Consider the following 22,471-nt stretch of genomic DNA (forward strand, 5'->3'; position numbering starts at 1 on the left):
TAATATACAAATAATAAATAAATTAAATTAAATGTTTTACGAGCCCACCCGCCAGTTGCAAGGAGAGATTAATTCACTTCTTAAAACAAACAATATAATTTAAGAAATTAATAATAAAGTAATTATACAATAAAAAAAAGGAACTTTTAATTTAAAATTAATAAAATTAAAAAATCTTATTTCTTGTACGATGGTACAGATTACAGAACCGTTCGTGTGTGAGTCCGACTCGCACTTGACCGATTTTTTTAGGTACCTAACTATCTGAAAGAATGCAAACGCGAAACGTCTATTTGATAGGCTGCAGATCACGTTTCGATCGTGAGAATAGATAATGTGATAAAAGTGAAACAATAATTACGTCACTCGTCCATCGAGAAGCGAGACATGCTCACAGCTCGGCTACGTACACCGGCCTAAAGGAAATCGGCGCGCGCGCAGTTTGTTTCTACCTGTGCCTGATACGTGACGCTACGAAAATGATATGGTAAGAATTTACCTGTCCAACATCATCATAATATTATACTAAGCTAAATGTGCCATGGAGACTTTAGTAACATAAAAGTAAAATATTTAAAAAAAATTAATAACTGTAGCAAATTAAATAACAATAAAAAATGTTTAGGTATGCAGACCGTAAGTATTTTCTTTTTTAAATTATACATATTATAAAGTTATGCTATTAATTTTAATGCTTAACCAAGCATAACATATCTAATTATACTACTTATATTAGCTTAGGTACACGTTAAACTTAGCCTTTTATTCATACGTGGACTTACAAACCTGTCTTATAGAAATCGAAATATTTATTTGCAACTGGCACCGGGCAACAAACCGAGCACCGAAGTAGGTAAGTAGGTGCCTAAAATTCAACACTTTATAAAAGACTAGTTAATTTGCCCCGGCTTCGCATAGACAGAAATGTATGTTATTAGGGTACAATACAATATTTTTAGGGTTCCATAAGAAAAGAAATAAAACCGGCCAAGTGCGTGGCGTTCCACGCGCAGTGTAGAGTTCCTTAGTCACAATTAACCTCGAAAAACTGATATAACTCCTTAACCTGTGAACCCTACTTAGCCATGATAGTTTTCCTTTAAAATTGATTATATATACTACTGCTGTGAATTTTTTCACGTTCCTATAGATAGATAGCGGGGGGGGGGGGGGGAACTAATAAAAATTAGCACTTTAAAACATCATATGTTACAAACGGATCTAGAAATCGAGAAATGATGTTCCCACACCCACAGTATTTTTAAAAGACCTATTCAACGATACCCCACACTATGGGGTAGACGAGAAAAAAAAATTCATCCCCACTTTACATGTAGGGGAGCTACCCTAAAAAAATATTTATCACAATTTTATTTCACCACTTTGTCGGCGTGATTAATATTTATACCCACGCCAAATTACAGATTGCTAGCACTGATAATCTCTGAGATTAACCGAGGACGGACGGACGGACATGGCGAATCTATAAGGGTTCCTTGTTTACTACGGAATCTTCACTGGAATGGATCACTTCGTTGTCTGTCTGTCGTGTATGACAAGAAAACTTATAGGGTACTTGCCGTTGACCTAGAAACATGAAATTTGGCAGGCATGATATTTATTTTTAAGCATAATAGTTTTTGATTTATCGTGCTAAATATTGAAAAAAAATACCGTTCGGCCCCTTTCTCTCCAAAGTTTACCAATCGAAAAATTTGAAATAATTATGGTCAATAGAAATTTATGTATATTTTACAGGAGAAATAACATCAACGCTCTATCATAGATTTTATGATATTAGCAATAAACCTCTACAAACAAAGTTAGTTTTGCGGTTTATTAGCAAAAGTGATTCTCTTACTGTTTATTCTTCTGTAATACGGAACCCTTGGTGAGTCTGGCGAGTCTGACTCGCACTTAACCGGTTTTTTAAGTGTTCTGAATGATAAATAATAATGTAATGAAACCCGTATTGAATTGCACTTCAGGTAGAGTAGGCATATACCTATTATAGGTAAGTAAGGTATCAAATTATTTTTCATTGAAAATGAACTCAAAAATCGGTAAATATTTGACAGTTTAGAGAAGTTAGAACTCATACTAATACTAACTCGTACCTAACGTGTCCACAAAAAAATTCATTTCCTATCCGGAACATTCCTATTCCTATTCCTGATTTGGAAGTCCAAAGGAGGACTTGTATATACATACAAGGCTGTAATCAGAACGTTAGCAAACACTTGGCGTTATTGTTATACTACCTACCTAAACACAATCCAATAACAATAACCATTTGCCTCATTTTGTAGTTTTAGTGATTTTTTTATTTTTAAAACCCGCAACACGGAATAATATAATAGTACTAACGTACCCGCAATGTAAGTATAGCGTGCAAAACTCAGGCCAACGACCCGCCTACGACGTGACAATAGGCTACTTGACACTTTTTTAAAGTTGGTCTTAAATGGTTAATATTTGTCCTATTATATCAAAAAAATTAACACTATATTTTTTTGCGCCCTAAAAACCATAAAACTTTAATTTAAAAATATATTTTTCTTAGACAGGTGAAAACACTGTCGGCCATGTTTGGCCGATAGATTATCTGTGCTCTAACGTCATGCATTTGTAAACAACAGCATAACCTCCCAAAGTTAATAAACATGACTTCTATTATACTAGTTTACATGAAAAATATAGTAATTATCGTTATTGTATCATCCGAGAATGTAAAAAACGCATCGATAAAGACCACAGGAAAGTTGTGGATTAGAGTGCCCAGTGAAATAAATATACGTAACACGCGAAGACTTGCTTAAAGGGATCCTATATGACTAACGACTTCAACCCAAATTTATTTTTGCAAAGATCACTTTGTTGTAAGTCTTACTTAATAACTTATTCAATTTATAAAGAGAAAACGATAATTTTTTACGTTTACTATGAGTTTTTAGAAATATATAAAAACTAGCTTATGCTCGTGACTTCGCCCGCGTGGACTTCATAAATTTCAAACCTCCATTTAACCCACTCAGAGGTGGAATTTCAAAAAATCCTTTCCTAGTGGATACCTTCTCTTTACCTACAAAGAACACAGCCACCAAATTTCATGTATCTAGGATCAGCTGTTTAGATGTTTAGGCTGTGCGTTGATATATAAGTTAGTCACGACTCTAATTTTTATATATATGGATACTACGTTAGTCCCCGCGTCACATCGGGATGACATTTCTTTGTTTATATATTTAATGACGTCACATCATGGCTGACAGCGTTTTCTGCGTTTCAAATAAAAATAAAAACTGTATTTTTTTAAATTGGATTTATATATCCATCCTGCGTTTTTAATAATTGTTATTGATATATTTCGTTGTCTTAAGCAAAATACTATAATAAATAATCATTTATTGGACGAAATTAGATATGAGTCAAGTAGCCTATTACTCCGAGTGACCTACTTACGGAACGTTCGTTGACCTCTAGCGTCAGTCAGATGTTTTATTTGCAATATATCGTGAAGTTTCACAAAATACTTATAGGATTTTTTTATAAATTTTTTCGCGTTTTTTTGTGGTACTACTAACCATATTATCAGTAAACAGTACTTTCACTTGTCTTCGTTTTTACCAGCGTTCTGGTTACACCCTGTAGGTATATGTACTTAGTACTTAGGTACATAATCATGCTCGTACATCTTGTTAAGCAACCGCCATTCTTGACAATTTTATTAACCACAGCTGAGTGAGCTGACCATGCAAACACTAATAATGCACGCTTTTCTATGCGTTACGGCCGTTAACTAAATTGCATAAACAATAATTTATTAGTGGACCCATTCGATCCCAGTTTGACGCCTGTTTACGACACCTTTATTAGAAAAAAAGCCTTGGATTCAACCTTGCATCTATTCGATCGTGACATCCCCACACAAACAAAAAAAAACGGCCAAGTGCGAGTCAGACTCGCGCGCCGAGGGTTCCGTACTACAGTCGTACTTTTTCCATATTTTATACGATAAATCAAAAACTTTTTAGCATAAAAATCTGTTTTAGAATGTACAGGTCCCTTCCATATGATACCCCACTTGGTAAGTTGGTATAGTAATCTCACTTTGAAATTTCAAAATACGAATTATTTATTTACTTGTTATGAACACATCTTAATTTTTTTTCGTGATGTAGATACTCGTAAATAACCATTTTGCGTGCTATAAGTCGTGCCAAATTTCTTGATTCTAGGTCAACGGGAAGTAGCCTGTAGGTTTCTTGACAGACAGACAACAGACTGACTTGATCCTATAAGGGTTCCATTTTTCCTTTTGAGGTCAAAACCCTAAAAACCTAATGACTTGGTCACACGAGCGACAGAAATTGCATGACAGGACGTCCGTCATAGTGTGATTTGTAAATTGTAACAGAAATAGGTAGAAATATACTTTGTTCAATTAAAATTTTACAAATACTTTTGAATTGTCAAATGCATTGTCATCTACCACTGGTTTGGAATGCCTTTCCTACCGAAAAGAGCCACCAAGAAACTCGGCGGTTGCTCTTTTCAAATATAAGACATACAGTAGGTATTAAGCACATGATTTTTTAGTACCTTTAGTAGAGTTTTAGGCTTTATATTTTTAGTTAGAAAGTGCAATAGCACTCACTTCTGCTGATACTTATCTGCTAAACGCACATCAGTTAGGTATCTAAGTATAGCAAGGTTATCTACAGTACGCGGCAGAAAATGTAATTATCGACCTTTAGAAAGAGATAGCTGTTTTAAATGTCTGTCTATGGTCTGAATGATCTGTGATCTCACGCAGCATCGCGCGTTGTTTGTCCTTACTCTATCGCTATCGTATAGTTTTTAAACGGCAAAGCCAAAAGGAAGGGTTATGATTTTGGTAGTCTATGTATGTATCTTTGTGTGTTCCGCTGTAGCGGCTGAACTACTGGGCCGATTTTGATTAATGAGGTGCCAATTTGGTCCAGGTGGCATAGGCTACATTTTATACGAACAAAATCGATCTGACGGATGTTACATCCAAATAATAAAACCGGCCAAGTGCGAGTCAGGCTCGCGCAATGAGGGTTCCGTACTACAGTCGTATTTTTCGACATTTTGCACGATAATTCAAAAACTTTGATACAAAAAAATAAATAAAAATGTGTTTTAGAATGTACAGGTTAAGCCCTTTCATACGATACCCCACTTCATATAGTTATCTTACTTCGAAAATTGAAAATACTAATTATTAGTTTATGACCACAATTAATTTTTTTTGTGTGATGTAACCACAAATTCACGGTTTTCAGATTTTTCCCCTAATGTCAGCTATAAGACCTACCTTCCTGCCAAATTTCATGATTCTAGGTCAACGGGAAGGTTTAGGTTTCTTGACAGACCGACAGACAGACAGACAACAAAGTGATCCTATAAGGGTTCCATTTTTCCTTTTGAGGTACGGAACCCCAAAAAGTGGGGGTCTTTAAAATTTTTTTTTTTTCGATATTATCGAGCTAGGCTGGATGTCAAATAAAAGAGAAAAAAAATATTGAGGTTATAAAATATAAATATAGTATACTAGTAAATATATACCAAGCGACAGAAACCCAATTTTACTATAGTATTTCAGCATTTATAAAAGACGATCGTAGTCGGGTAATAGTTTTCAACTTTTTCATAATATTATTATTTATTACTAATAAGTAGGACGGTAGTTTACATCTGAATAGAACGTTATTGATCTATCAGGCACTTATTGCTTTGTGGGATTCAATCATTAGGCTGAAAATTCACATTTTCTTAGGTTCCAATTAAAATAACATTAGAGATGTTTGATGTTTTTTTTTCTTTTAGAATCCGATCATTCTTAATGACTAAAGGTACCGGGATATCTAATGAATATCACCCACTGTGTTGAAGCAGGCACAAACTAATCGATCAATTGGGTATTTGCCTATATCAAAAATAAATTATTTCTCAGTAATTATTAAATAAAGGGCCTTCGAAAACAAGTAAAATCCACGTCCTTTTTTAGTTTTAAGCGTTAATAACCATTTTAAATTATCTTATTTATTTATCATGTAACTATGTTACAACATATAATAATTATATATTATAACATACTAAAAAAGAAGGTACGTCATTATGATGTGACGTCATATACCATTATTTCATAGAATCTCGCATACTAAGCGCGCGTTTTGACGATTGTAAATTGGGGAACCATAAAAGTTACGAACTCCTACTGGGCATACAAAGTGTTGAATTGTAATACCAATCCCACTTCTGAACTCGCATTTGTATTTTTTTGCTGAGAATTTGGGGGCTGTAATGACACCCCATTCATCAAAATCGGCTCAGTAATTTAGGAGCTACGGTGGAACATACAAAATACATACATATACTGCTAAAATCATAGGTAGTTTCAGCGATGATATTGCAGGTACATACATAAATACAGTTTCCGACGATTTCCAAGCCATTATTAAGGCTATTAACAGATAAAACAACTACCCAATAAATATCATAATAATTTATAAAGTTATATCTAGATAAACGAGAAATAAAACTACCAGAATTAAGGTGTCCAAGGTCATGTACCCGCGTCCCGCACATGTAGGTATGTGCACACTCGCAAAGCCCCCGCGCTAACCTGGTGCGGGCGAGCGCGGGTGACGTGCGGATATGCGGAGCGTCCCGAGCGAGGAATATTGGTGTAAGGGGCTAGGACAGTTGGCTTTTATATGTAGGGCTACACATCTTAACTTTATTACAGCCTCTTCGCCGGCGAAGACGCGAGGTCCCCGATTTCTAACATCACCCGAACGTGCACTCACGCCACGGCCTCGGGGCCGTACGGACTAACCAGTAGTCCAACAAATCCACCGATCCCAACGTGATCCTAAATCCACCCATCCCAACGTCATCCTAAGCCGTGGTCCGAGCCTCACAGGAGGCGCCCTTACTTGGGAGGACGTTGCCCCCCCGACCTCTCAAATTATTTCTTTGAGCCCTAGGGCTCACCCCCAGGCGGAGCTTCGCGCTCGCTACCGTCCCCGGTGACGCTGTAGCGGCCAGTAGGGCCTACGCAGCATAGTCAATCCAAAACAACACACAAAAAAGATGGATTCAAAAATATATAAGTATTTGAATAAACCTCGGTGCCTCAGAGTCGGTCGGCGGCATTTCTGCGGCCCGTCTATTTTCTCTGGCCAATGCAGTCGGTAGAAGGCTTTATCATTAGAACATAAAATGTGATTTTGTATTCTCCTAAAATCTAAATCACCTATTACTATTACTTATTAATATATAAGTATTACTTATGTCAATTTTCATATTTTTATAATATATTTAAGTAGATCATCTTGTTCATGTCTTGTTCCTTACTTACCTACCTTTTTCTCTGTTTTGACGTCAGACAGTGCGTTATTAAGATAACGGAATCTAAGTACTTAATTTAACAAAACATGTTACCAAGATTTTATGGTTTGGATTTATTTAAATAATTATGAGTTGAGATAAAGTTGAGTATGAATAGACACATAAAAACCTACCTAGGTATTAAAAAACTCTTGTAATATAAGTCTCGCAAATTGCTAATGGAACCATGTCTCATTAACATCGAAATGACATAACATAATTTGACGTAGGTATATTTAAGTAAAAATATACCATCAGTTTGAAACTTCAATCTACTGCTGACGTCACTACAATGGCGGCCACACGCATTAGCAATTTGCGGGACGTATACTGCACCATACCTGCGGCTCGGTATTTAAACTCATACTCAGGTTTTTACTTTTAATTCTTTTTGACCACGTCCCTGGCTCAGTGGTAAGCACTGTGGTCCCGGGTTCTATTCCCGGCAGGGGTTTGGAAATTTATAATTTCAATATTTCTGGTCTGGTCTGGTGGGAGGCTTCGGCCGTGGCTAGTTACCACCCTACTGGCAAAGCCGTGCCGCCAAGTGGTTTAGCGTTCTGGTTCAATGCCGTGTAGAAACCAAAAGGGGTACTACCTACTAATAAGGGGTTTAATAATAAAAACTGCCATGTCCCCCCTTCCTTAGCCCGCATCCATCTTAGATTCCTTCATCACTTAGGTAGGTACTAGGTACCAGGTGAGATTGCGGTCAAGGTCCAACTTGTATCTGAATAAAATAAAAAAAGCCTGCCTTTAATATACCTAATCTAAGTATTATAAGTATTCTCACTCTACTCGCTACGTAAAATTTGGGTGTAACGGGGAACGTAAGACCTATATAGGTAGGTACTTACTTAGTTATACAATACTTAGCACTTAGCAGGTTTGGGGTACTAACTACGTACCTACTAACTAAAGCCGTACAGGTCAATATTTTTTTAGTGTCGACCAACAGGCTCTCAATTTATGCAATTTCGACACGTGTACCTCTATACCTACGGAATACGCATGCTATAGGTCGCGGTCGAAAATCGAGGTCAATGTCGCCTACGATTAGAGTCTAGGCCCTTTTGCGGAATTATATTATTTCCTCTGCGTTTCGATGACAATAGTTATTTGGTGATTGGTATGCAAGGCTGTAAAGTTGTTATTTTGTCGCGAGAGTTTGTATTGAATCCTGAGCGTAGCGAGGAATTCAAAAGCTAGAGCGCAAATAAATTTGCAGTCGTGCGAAACACAACTTTTCATCTCACTACAGCGAGGAAAACTTGCTTGATACAAAAGGTTACTGCCCCGGCGAACTTCGTACCGCCTAACAGTCGATTGTTTTTCAGGATTTTTTTAAATTTATCACTCCGTAAGAACCATCCCCGTACACACCCACAGTATTCTTAAAAGACCTATTCAACAATACCTCACACTATGGGGTAGACGAGAAAAAAAAAATATCCCCACTTTACATGTAGCTAAATATTTATCACAATTTTATTTCACCACTTTGTCGGCGTGATTAATATTTATACCCATGCCAAATTACAGATTTCTAGCACTAATAGTCTGAGATTAACCGAGAACGGACGGACGGACAGACAGACGGACGGACATGGCGAAACTATAAGGGTTCCTTGTTTACTACGTTACCCTAAAAAGAATTAGCGAAATCGGTTCAGCTGTTCTCGAGATTTGCGATCAGCAACACATTCAGGGATTCATATATATTTCTGTTCCGTGATAATAATTATTATATTGTCTGGTCTCTGGTAATATACCTAGATACCTATAGTATACGCGACAGATCGAGATGGCAATCGGGTTATGAAGCGGGCACCCCCCCGCACACACATACGTCACCCGCTCTATCCCGCACCGGGTTAGCGCGGGGGGTGTACGGGGCGTCTCCATCCCGATTGCCATCTCGATCTGTCGCGTACTATACCTAACTCAATAAAAGATTTAGATAAGTGATAGCGCACTACTTAAAAGTTAGAACAATAAGACAGAATGATTATAAAGATAACTGAGTAGGGAAATTGGCAAGGCCGATAAAATATTTTTATATCATTACAAAACTATTTATTAAAACAACTTATTACAAGAAAGCCGTGCTGCTGTAGTTACCTACCTACCTAGCTCACAGAAAACCTTATTTCCCAATTGTATTTTGTCTGATATAAATGCCTACTCGTTCAACAAAATGGGCCCCACGATGCTACCTCGACGTAGTATTTAAAATCTGACAAAACAACATGTATAACAAATACCTAGGTAGGTATAGGACAGTGAAGCTGAAATAGGTAAAACTAAGGTAAAACTGATTAAAAATAGGTAGGAAGGACCTAACCCAAGATGATAATATACCTAGGTATGCTAGATTTCAAAAATCACTATCTAGGTCAGTAGGTAATAGGTATAATAATTGCTGGGTTGTATTGTACATCTATTGTACTTTGTAACATCAACAAAATCGTTGCGCACTGAAGCATGTAAAGGCCAAATCGAAATAATTTTGTCACATACAGAAAAACTAATTGATTCACAAGCCTTGACACGGAGTATCTCAAAGCTTATAATAATAGTAAGTAGCATACCTAACTACTTTAGAACTATTGAAAGATATATAAATAGAGATATATAAGTAGATATAAATAATTCCGCATTTGTCGCATTTAATTATGAATGTAGGTATATAATGTATTTTACCCAAGGCCTTTTCGCCTTCAGCCATTGGGAAAGAGGAGAATCAATTACCTGTAGTCATATGCAAATGTTCTAAGCTGTGATAGCCTAGTGGTTAGGACGTCCGCCTTCTAATCGGAGGTCGGGGCTTCGATCCCGGGCACGCACCTCTAAATTTTTAGAGTTTTAGTTAATTATGTAAATATCACTTTCTTTAACGGTGAAGAAAAACATCGTGAGGAAAGTGGAAACCTGCATGAATGAAAGTTCTTCCAAAACCCTTCTCAGTCTGAGAGGAGGCCCGCACTCTGTATTGAGTCAGCAATGGGTGGATCATGATGATGATGCATATGTTCTATGACTAGGTAATTGATCTGTCTGTTATCATTTACATCTGTACTCTGTAGACCCAGATTAAATCAACGATCTCTATGTGCTAGATTAGATAAATGCTGTAGAGACTGTGGTAGAGATAATATACATACACCTAATCGTCCATTCATCATCATCATCATCATCATCAAGCGATAGACGTCCACTGCTGGACATAGGTCTCTTGTAGGGACGTCCACACGCCACGGTCTTGCGCCTCCTGAATCCAGCGGCTCCCTGCGACTCGTCTGATGTCGTCCGTCCACCTAGTGAGGGGTCTTCCAACACTGCGTCTTCCGGTGCAAGGTCGCCATTCTAGCACCTTGGGACCCCAACGTCTATCGGTTTTACGAACTATGTGCCCTGCCCATTGCCACTAGCTTCGCAACCCGTTGAGCTATGTCGGTTACTCTAGTTCTCCTACGGATCTCCTCATTTCTGATTTGATCACGTAGAGAAACTCCTCCTCCTCCTCTCTTCATTGCCCGCTGATTGACTGAGCTTTTTTATGAGGCCCATAGTTATCGTCCATTAGGATCTGGCATTTGAATGCAAGATTTGTTCTTTTTAGGGTTCCGTACCACAAAAGGAAAAAGGAACCCTTAAAGGATCACTTTGTTGTCTGTCTGTCAAGAAAACTATAGGGTAGGTACTTCCCGTTGACCTAGAATCATGAAATTTGGCAGGTATGTAGATGAAGAGTAAGAGCTAGTAGTGAATCTGGAAACTATAATAGGTAGAAGTAATTAATTAATTTCGCATCCGATTTAAATTTAAAGCATAGATGATATAGACATGGGTATTATTTTTCATCTTTAGTGGTGGAAGTTTTCAGCGCCATCTATGAAAATTTTCTCGAACGTTGCTTGGAAACCTCCTCATTGTAATATATCAATGTAAAAAAAAATTGCTAGACATTTCTTGTCAAATCAATCAATTAAGTTGTTGACCAAAAATAGAATTTGGTGTATTTTCCTAAACCTAGTTTAGAATTCATTCATTTTGTATTAAAACCACGAAAAACGTTCGCTGCTACGCTGCGCGCTGACTGAAGTAAGACGTAAAATTTTGATAATGGGTAGGTAGATACATGGAAGATACCTACACAAAAACAGTAATGCATGTTTTTAGGTACCTACCACATAGTTACATATACCTATTACTTCAGTAATCATGCAAATGCATTGAGTAGGTAAGGCTATCGTAACCTACGTGGAAAACTTATACCCACATTTGGGGCTAATTCTGAGCTTACTTGATGCTTATATTATAGTCCGTACAAAGTGAGCTGTCATGTCAAAAGTACGGTTCACCCTTTTATGACTGGGTTCACCTTTAAAATAGGACTGAAATCGTACTTTTGCGCGTGAGAACTGAGAACCATTTTGTATGCATTATATTATTTCATAACCACCATGATCAACACATCGCCGCCTCACTACAGAGCACGGGTCTCCTCTCAGAGTGAGAAGGGTTTTAGCCTACCACGCTGGCCAAGTGCAGATTGGCAGACTTCACACACCTTTGAGCACATTATGGAGAACTCTCAGGTCTGGGTTTCATAACGATGTTTTCTTTCGTCGTTAAAGCATGTGATATTTAATTAATACTTACCTAATAAAACACCGAAAAGTCGTAAAACACATTCTTCGCTCCAAATGGGCAGGCCACATACAAAGAGTTGCGGACGAAAGGTGGTCACATACAGTCACAAACTGGTACCCACGAGACTCAAAACGTAGAAGAGGCCGACCTTTCAAAAGATGGAGTGACGACATAGAGTGGCAGGAAAAACATGGTCTAGAGTAGCTAAAGATAGAAAGAATATTATTACTATTATTATTATAGAAGTCCGAAAAGATAGAGGTGTGCCCGGGATCAAACCCCCGACCTCCGATTAGGAAGTGAACGTCCTAACCACCAGGCTAATACCGCTACACTTCGTTCAATTTGCATTGACCTTGTCTCTTGCAGGACACGAAAGTGTTTGATTTGGAGCAGCATGCTGGCGGCGCTGGTGGCAGGCGCGGTGATCGCTGTGCTCGTGCTGCAGCCCTGGGCCAGCAACAGCGAGATGCGATACCGTCGTGCCGCAGTCGTCGCCAACGGTTACGAATGCGCTTCTATTGGACGGTAAGTAACGACGACAAAATAAAAAGAACATTTACAGACGTAGTGGAGTAGAGACGTTTGATAACAACTTAATTACAACTTTATGTAAGTAGGCGTACGTTCAAATGAAATACCTACATAAATATAAGTGTATTTCATTTCAACGTACCTACATTAAGTTGAATTTGAAATTGGTAGTTAAGTATACTTACCTAATATGAACACGTGCTGGCTCATCAATGATTTTATCACAAATTAAGTCAAATGGTTTATTAAAAATACTTAGGTAATAAATTCTGATAATGATCACTTTTAAAGGTTCCGTGTCTCCAGAGAAAAAAGGAACCTATAAAGATAACTTCGTTGTCTGTCTGTCTGTCGAGACACGGAAAGCACTTAAATTCCAAGGGAATCAAATAGGGTACTTCCTGTTGTCCTAGAACCATGAAGTTTGGCAGGTAGCACTGTCAGCACAAGTAGAAAGTTTCTTTTTCCTTTTGTGGTACGGTAAAAAAGTGTTAAGTATATTTTCTTGTACGAAACTCTTTGTATGCGAGTCCGACTCGTACTTGACCGGTTTTAACATTTTACAGTTACTAGGTACACTAATTACCTACCTACCTTCTGCCTATCATATTGCTTTTTCTTTACAGCGCAATATTGGGAAAAAACGGCACTGCCGTCGACGCAGCCATAGCGACGCTTTTCTGCGAAGGGCTGGCTTGTGCACAGTGCATGGGCCTCGGGGGCGGATTCCTCGCTACCATCTACGACGCGAAGACACGCACAGTGCGGGTACTTAACGCGAGGGAGAGAGCGCCTGCTGCGGCACATGAGGATATGTTCAAGAACGCCTCATCCACTGTGGGCGGGCTTGCTATCGCTGTACCTGGAGAACTAAGAGGTTATGGCGCCATTTACCAAGAGTATGGCCGTCTGCCGTGGAGGGAGCTGGTGCAGCCTGCCGCTGACCTCTGCCGTCGAGGACACCGCGTCAGCAACTACATGGGCCGAGTGTTGAAATCCTATAAAGATAGAATCCTCGCTGAACCATCTATGAGGTAAAATATCCGTCATATTATACTAAAGTCCGTTCACTATAACTTGACCCCTGCCGTCATGTTGGGACCATTGTATTGTTTTCTTCATTACGAGCTTAGGGTTTATTATTGTATTATGGTCAATGGTGCCAACATAACGTCAGGGGTCAAGTTATAGTGAACAGCTTATAGTCTCCTCGTATTATTTTGAACTGATCGGTGTAACATAAACGTGACTTGGACCAATAAGAATGCTGTATGTCTCTTTATTAGCATCATTAGTGTTATACATTGACTAGCTTATGCCCGCGATTTCATCCGCGTGGACTACACAAATTTTAAACACCTATTTTACCCCATAGGGGTTGAGTTTTCAAAAATCCTTTCTTAGCGGTTATCTACGTCATAATAGCTATTCAGCCCAATCCGTCCAGTAGTTTGAGCTGTGCGTTGATAGATCAGTCAGTGAGTCAGTCAGGCAGATTTGCTTTAAATAAGGAAAATTAAGTACATAAGTAGGGAAAATCCAGGGGACTTGCCGAATTGCCTATAAGAAAATATGATAGCTGCAACAAGTGAAACCCATACTTGCATACGTTTATGTTATAAATGCGAAAGTGTGGCTATCTATCTGCTAGCTTTTTTCGGCCCATCGAAAAATACAGGTACAAAGTTGCATCACGAGGATGTACATAGAGGCTACTTTTTATGCCGGAAAATCCTTCCTCTTGGTATTTTTAGAAAACCAAAAAAGTCCGGGCATCATCTAGTTATTAATAAGTACCTACTTAAGTATTTTCTTGAAACAATTCTAGCAGCAAAATTCACTTAGTATAACAAAAGATCGAAAGAATATGTTTAGGTACCAATCCAAATTGTCGCGCTAGTTATTTATTTTAACATAAATTAGTTCCGTTCATTTTAATGAAAGTAAAATAATGTAAAGATAAAATACCTTCTGCGTGAATCTCTTTACTATGTAAATATTATGTGAAGGTTATCGACCTAAGTTTTTGCAAGTTAGTTTATTGCACTGGCACCATTAACTTGATTAGCATGAAGCATCTCATTAGCATTTGAAAAGGATTGTTAGAGCTACAGAGAAGAGCGATCATAATATTATCCCTGAGCGACCTGAAAGCGATAGTATGTACCTATAGTATTTATAAAAGTACCTATGTAGGTACCTATTAGTATTTAGAAATCTGTAAATTTAGAATAACTATGTATTGTTCAGGATAGGACTCCAGCATAAATACTTAAACCCACGTGATTTAAGCTGGAGCCAACAATTGTAAAGTGCTTGAATTAAAGAAAAATAGGTATATAGGTACCTACTACCTATACCTAGTTTCAATTTTAAACCGAATATTTGTAGTATGAGATTTGAATATTAATTTCAGAGAACTGTATGTTAACCCGGAAACAGGCGATGTATGGAATGAAGGAGATTTGATCCGCGAACCAACATTGGCTCGAACCCTTGATACCATCGCGGAAGAGGGCTCGGAAGCTATTCACGACGGCACACTGACTGCAGCGCTCGTTCGTGACATTCAGAACTTCGGTGGCATCATAACAGAAGATGACCTCAGGAATTTTAAGTAAGAAATCATCAAATCAAAATATTATATAAAGCCACCTTAAAAATTAAAAAAATATTTTGGCCACAAATTATAGGTAGGTACCCACTTTTAATATAAAAGATACCTTCAAGTCGAAATTGAATAAGCATCTTCTAGCGCGCTATCTTAGCCTGCATGTCTGATTGCAGCCAAGCGCTAGGCCATAAATAAAAAAAGGTAGGTAAATGTTAAATTGTCAAATACTAGGTATTTAGCGCACCCCTTTGTAAGAGCTCTAATTAGATTTCTGAGTTTCAATTGCATTAAAAGTAATTTGATTCAAGTTTGGATATTTTGGTGGCTTAAAAACGGCTATATATTACATTGGCAGCCATACATACCCTATGTACATATCATTGTAACAAAACTGCCAATTACCCAAGTTTTTTAAGGTACTTTGGGGTTGGCAAGTAAAATTGCCTAGCTTTAGTCGGCAATTTCTTCTTCGAAAAACATTTAACGACAAGTTTTTTTTAAACAGAGTGGAATGGCAAGAGCCAATCGCGGTGTCAATATCAGATGAGCACACGCTATACTCCGTACCCTTGCCAGGCTCTGGTTCAGTGCTGGCATTTATGCTCAACATGATGCGAGGTTGGATCGGCGTAGGCACCGACGTGCCGGTCGGCTCCAACCTCTACTGGCACCGCGTCATCGAAACATTTAAGTACGCATACGCGAAGCGCACGGGCCTCGGAGATCCTGCTAGGACTAACTTACCGTACGATATTAGAGAAGTGAGTGGTCTTCTTTTTTCTTCTAGCCTAGCCAGCCTAGCGCATTCTTTAGGCACTTCTTTCTATGCACATTTGAGGGGTCACTGTACGTTTAGGTACCATCTGTGCTCTAATTGACTGATTGTGTTCCAAACCCTTTTAATTCTGAGAGAAGATCCGTGTTTTTAGCAGTGGCCTGATGATGGATTAAGATGATGATTTTGGTAGGTAGGTGATTCGCTAACTCAGTGTGCAACACTGCATCATAGCTACCGAGCTCATTAATTGACATTGGTTGGTTATGCATGGCTGCTTCACTGAGTGACACTAAAATATTTTTGTAAAAAACCTTCAATGTATTAAAAATAAATGACAAATTAGCTTAGTGGCTATCATTCTCATTCCTCAGAGACTGAGTTAGCGAATCCCCCCGCGCGCTCTATCAACTTACCTAGCAACTTCTTCAACATTCGAAGCATGATCTAGGGACTGTTATGGTCAAGTCTTAATTTTTCTTGTAGTTGGAGCGCAATCTTTCGGACCCTGCTTGGGCAAGGGCCTTCAGAAGTCTCGTGGATGACAACCGCACCTATAACGATTGGAAGCACTACGGCGCTTTGTTCGAAGGAGCCGACGACCATGGAACTGCTCACGTCGTGGTATACGCGCCAGATGGCAGCATTGTGTCTGCCACGAGCACTATCAACTATATGTAAATATCATTAAAATAGTTTAATGTTCCGTTCAATATAACTATATGCCTGACGTTATGTTGGCACCTTTGCTTTGTTTACTTTACGCCGGCTTCACACGTTGGCCCCAACGCTGGTCCCAACACCATTCGCCCAACGTGTGAGTCGGAATTAGATATACTTTGATTTTCTAATATGTTGTTTATTTAAATTACAGTTGGGGTTCCCAGAGGCGGTCTACAAGTCTTGGCATCATGCTGAATAATGAAATGGACGACTTCTCAGTTCCGAACCGTGAATCAGCGTATGGGATGCCGCCGTCGCCGGCAAATATGGTGGCAAGGGGTCTTCAGCCGTTAAGCTCGATGGTCCCAAGTGTGGTGCTGTCGAGAAACGGTACAGCGGAGTTGGTGATAGGTGCAGCGGGCGGTACGAAGATTACTACTCAAGTCGCGCTGGTAGGATTCTCAATTTGGTTTTTACTTAAGGCGAAATGCGTCCCAAAAGCGGTGTTGAGACACATTTCGGATGTTCAACGAATCAAGTTTTGACCTCAAAAACTACAAATTTGTTTATTTAATTTTTAATATTATACCAAAACACGATTGGAACAATTTGGCTCGATACAAAAAACGTTACGTTTCCTCAAAATATTTGCACGACCATTCGGAGAAAACCTAGGAGATGGTACGAAACCCAACGGACCGTTTTGTCCCAAAAAAAAATTGAAAAAGTTCAGGTTTAAAGACTTGAATTGAATTTATAATTTCTCCAGTAAATGAGTCCTATATTATAATAATTATTATACATTTGTTTTCAGGTGACAATGCACACACTTGTGGAAGGCGGCGAGTTGTCCGATGTGATCCAAAGCTCGCGACTTCATCATCAACTTGTCCCCATGGAAGTTGAACATGAAACTGGTTTTGATCTGGTAATTTTGTTTTTATTATTTCCTTCTTTAAGTACCAATCACTTGCTACTTTATGACTTTTAAACAATTCCAGAAAATTTCATTTAAGTATAGGTAGTAGGTAAGTAGTATAAATAGGTAAGTTAGATATAAATAGGTATCTAACTTATAAGTAGGGAAAAAAATAAACTGACTATTTTAATAACTTAGGTAATTTAATGTTAATTATTATTCTTATAACGTTAATTCATATAACTTTAAATATTATCCATGTACGATATTTTAATAACATTATTAAAATTCCAGTTTAAAATAACAATCCCCGGTTAGATAAAATAACGTTAAGCTTAAACAATGCTCAGATCTGTTCCTGTATTGTTCTTATTAAAAGGTACAGAATAAAATATAGAATGATAGCAAAAAGCAATATAAAAAATACTTTTTTTTGTATTATCATCAGAGAGTCCTCGAGTTTTTACGTGCACGAGGACACGCGACAACAGAACGCGGGCCCTTTGCGGGATTCGCTGCTATGAATGGCGTTGCGCGAGATGCAAATGGATTGCTCCTAGCGTCAACAGATCGAAGAAGAGTTGGAAGTATCGACGGCTTTTGACCTTTCAAAATCAATGAATTCGAAACGGAATCTGTGAAAAAGCATGGCGCTGCCACATTTAAGTTTATCCTAAGAGTCCCCGCAGACCACAAACTTTTTATCGGCCGATAGTTTGGTCGGTATCTTAATCAGTATGAAGATGCAATCGTTATAATTTGCGCACTTACATACATGTTTATACTGATTAAGAAACCGACCAAACTATCGGCCGATAAAAAGTTTGTGGTCTGCGGGGACTCTTAAGCTCTTTTACTTTAGACGCTTGGTGTCGGATAAAACGTACCTAGTGATTATATTTCTCTTTGGTGTCGGACTGCAGCAGCTGCACGGTTGTAGTGCCGCTTGCTTTGGCCTGCAACCGTAGATAGAGTAATAAAGGTAGATACAGCACCGTTTGCTTTCTCATTCACACTAAAAAGGGATCACAGATAAAGTTACTAATGTGATAAACAGAGACGCAGCTAACCTATTTTTTGTCCCTTATCGTGTAACTGGTTTTTTTCAAGAATAATTAATACAAGGCATGCAACTTTAGTTGCGAAACAAACTTTGAGAATTCGTGGCGTAATTGTATTTCTCATGATAGTTATTTACTTGTTTTCACATAAAAAACGTTTAATACAAATATTGTTGAACGGGTTATATAAATATTGACTACTTACTATACCTATTGTTTATTAACCTATTGTGTAATAACACGACAATTATCTCATACGCAGTTACACAGTAGGTACTTAAATCTACCTATTATTCTATCTACGCCTGCAACAGGATTTCTACAGCAGTGCAACATCAACCGTCTAAATTGAAAACGTACTAAATAAGTAGTCTGTAGGCGATCGTGTTTAAGTGTTGTCTAATGTCTATTAAGTATTATATCTGACATCAGTCCAGCCATGGGTTGAGACGAAGAAACATCATAGTTACCTAGCACTTTTGTTAAATATCTACCTATTCTAAAATAAAATACTAACGACGCCGCCATATGAGATCATTGTCGATGTTTTCTTTAACAAAAATAATGCAGGTGATTTTCATACACTTTACCCAAACTTAAAATAAGAGCCAACCAATTTGTGCTTGCAGTTTTTTTCAAATCCTTGATGAATTTTTGTTTTTCACCTTTCACCCTTCACCAAGTTATTGTTAGATTTTATTATTTTATTTATGGATATTATAATCTTATATACCTAGGTCTCATAATATTATATACTTAGGTATTTTGTAAAAGGTGAAGGTACTTCGCAACATTTTTAAACTATGTACCTATACTAAGTAGGTACCTACGTTATACTTATTACGAATTTCAGCTCTGCTGTCTCAATGATTGTTTATAAGTACCTACCTACTGAAATCATGTGTTTATGTTGTAAATATTAGTGTATAATATTACTTAAATATAAGATGGGTGCTGTGATAACGATACTTAGATAGAAAATAAAGCATAGGTAAGTACATCGACAAAATTCTTTTCATCTTCCCAAAAATTGTCTTGAATATCCTGAATTCCTAGCGCTATATCTCATGGTAGGTTACGGTAGGTACGTATATGAAAGATTTTTTTTGGAAGATCCACGGGAGGAGACTACAAATTCCCGCGGGACGCGGGAAGTATCAGGCAACAACTAGAAAACTATGTTCCATTTACAAAATTACCCCAAAACGTGGGGGCATAGCATAGCACAAAGGTCTGATTTAAAAAAATCTACTGCTAATTGTTTTTTAGGATTATGTATCTCAAAAGTCAAAAGGAAAAAAGGAACCCTTATAGGATCACTTCGTTGTCTGTCTGTCTGTCGTGTCTGTCTAGAAAGAAAGCCTGTAGGTACAGATGCTATAGGGTACTTCCCGTTGACCTAGAATTGGCAGGTAGGTAGGTCTTAATAGCACACGTAAGAGCTAACGCGCACCACGGTAAATTTCCGCACGTTTTTTTTCCGAAAAATCTGTGAACTATAGAACTATCTAGAAGCGCACGCACAGCGGAATTAATTTCGCACCGGATTATCATAGATTTAAATTCAAATTTACCGATTTTACGCACCGCAATGTGGCGCAACGTTCTTAGAGCTAGCGTGCACCAGCACGCTAGCATTAAGAAAAAATCCGAAAACCGTGAATTTGTGGTTAGGCTCAATTTACACCGCCGCGGAATGGAATGGAAGCGACTTTTTGCAACGATATTACATGAACTTTGTATAACATACAAATGAAATAGGAGCCAAAAAAGGTTGCGAGTCTTCCGGGGAATCGTCGCGCATTCACCAGAATTCCCCTAGCTACTGTCGGCGCCGCCTTTCGCCGTCTGTGGAATCCGCGGGAAGTGGCGCTAACGGGTAGTCAGTTGGGTCGGTCACAGGTCTTCCTTTTCTCATAATTTTCTTCTTCTGCCTCTTTAATGAGCAATATAAAAATAAGATCCAAGTCGAAAAATTAAACCCATGCTGAACAAATAATTAGGTAGGTATTACCTACCTACCTAGTATTTTCAATTTCCAAAGTAAGATAACTATGCCAAATGGGGTATCACATAAAAGGACTTTACCTGTACCAGTTTTTGTTTTAGCGTCCAAAATGTCGAAAAAATACTCAGGTACGGAACTCTCGGTGCGCGAGTCTGACTCGCACTTGGCCGGTTTTTTTGTATTGTAAATTGTTTAAGAATCTCTGTAAACGTCTAGTTCCACAAAATATACCACATTTACCTTCGCAATACTTTTATATCTACCTATATATTATTACTAGTATTTTGCTCGCTGCTCGAGCTGCTAAAGCAGCTCTCGAGGTCTATAATCGCCATTTTGAAAAATAAAAAATTTTGTATGAAAAAAAAAAATCCGCCATTTTGAATTTTTTTTCAAGTCATCGAATAGACCTTTGGATCCTGATCATCTCTTGCCAAGAAACCATTCTTCCATCTTTCGTACCCTCCGAGATGGACGCGGATGAAATTTGTATGGCGGCCATCTTTTTTTCACAATTCTAAATTTTTTTTCCAATTTTTGGCAATTGGATGAGGTTTCGAATGACATTTGGTCCAGCTTCTCCCACCTATCTTCAATACCTTGAGCGTGCCCTTCACCCGCCTCCGAAATCCTCAATCATCAGCTCTCTCCATGTTTTCCTTCAAATGAATTTTTGTCTTCTATATGAAACCATAAGTGAAAAAAAAAAGTTTCATACAAAATTTTACAGGAGGAAATTTTTTGAAAATCTCGGCCGCCATCTTGTTTTTCCAATTTTTTTTAATTTTTCTAAAAATCGTTTGCTAATACCTAAAATAACTGCAAGTGTAAACGAAATCGGTTGAAAAACAAAAAAGTTACAAAAGTCACGTCGGCCGCCATCTTGTTTTTCTGAAATGTCATAATTTTTCCCTACTCGAATCCCACTCCTGAACATATCTCCCATACATTGTTATATCATTTTCTGTCTCTTTCTAGGAGAACAATTATGTCAATGAGTGAGTCCGCGGAAAAAATAAATTCCGCCATTTTGAATTTTTTTTCAAGTCATCAAATAGACCTTCGGATCCTGATCATCTCTTGCCAAGAAACCACTTTTCCATCTTTCATACCCTCCGAGATGGACGCCGATGAAATTTGTATGGCGGCCATCTTTTTTTCGGAATTTTGAATTTTTTTTCAAATTTTTGGCAATTGGATGACGTTTCGAATGACATTTGGTCGAGCACCTCCCACCTATCTTCAATACCTTGAGCGTGCCCTTCACCCGCCTCCGAAATCCTCAATCATCAGCTCCCTCCATATGTTGCCCTTAAGGAATCATTGTCTTCTATATGAAACCACAAGTGAAAAAAAAAAGTTTCATACAAAATTTTACAGGAGGAAATTTTTTGAAAATCTCGGCCGCCATCTTGTTTTTCCAATTTTTTTCACATTTTCTAAAAATTGTTTACTAATATCTTCAATTGTTGCAAGTTGTAACAAAATCGGTTGGAAAACAAAAAAGTTACAAAAGTCAGGTCGGCCGCCATCTTGTTTTTCTGAAATGTCATAATTTTTCCCTACTCGAATCCCACTTCTGAACATATCTCCCATACATTATTATATCATTTTCTGTCTCTTTCTAGGAGAACAATTATGTCAATCAGTGAGTGAGTGGTAATTGAGCTATATATAGTATAATATTAGGTATAAAAGGAAAAGCTGACTGACTGACTGACTGATCTGTCAACGCACCGCTCAAACTACTGGACGAATCGGGCTGTAGACAACCGGTAAGAAAGAATTTTTGGAAATTCAACCCCTAAGAGTAATTTTTTGT

At 38.0% G+C, this 22,471-nt stretch overlaps 1 protein-coding gene across 1 annotated transcript; it reads left to right on the forward strand.

Annotated features, from left to right (window-relative positions):
* The first annotated feature begins 380 nt into the window (after window positions 1–380).
* LOC117988943 (glutathione hydrolase 1 proenzyme-like) lies at window positions 381–19,650 on the forward strand. Its single transcript, XM_034976234.2, has 10 exons — window positions 381–487; window positions 12,445–12,603; window positions 13,236–13,643; window positions 15,026–15,226; window positions 15,729–15,984; window positions 16,485–16,675; window positions 16,873–17,113; window positions 17,476–17,589; window positions 18,029–18,315; window positions 19,175–19,650. Exons 1-9 carry the CDS (start codon window positions 480–482, stop codon window positions 18,182–18,184), a joined length of 1,734 nt encoding a protein of 577 aa, XP_034832125.1. The 5' UTR covers window positions 381–479; the 3' UTR covers window positions 18,185–18,315; window positions 19,175–19,650.
* Window positions 19,651–22,471: the final 2,821 nt, after the last annotated feature.

The sequence above is a fragment of the Maniola hyperantus genome, chromosome 15 (assembly GCF_902806685.2).
Source record: "Maniola hyperantus chromosome 15, iAphHyp1.2, whole genome shotgun sequence".
Lineage (NCBI taxonomy): Eukaryota > Metazoa > Arthropoda > Insecta > Lepidoptera > Nymphalidae > Maniola > Maniola hyperantus.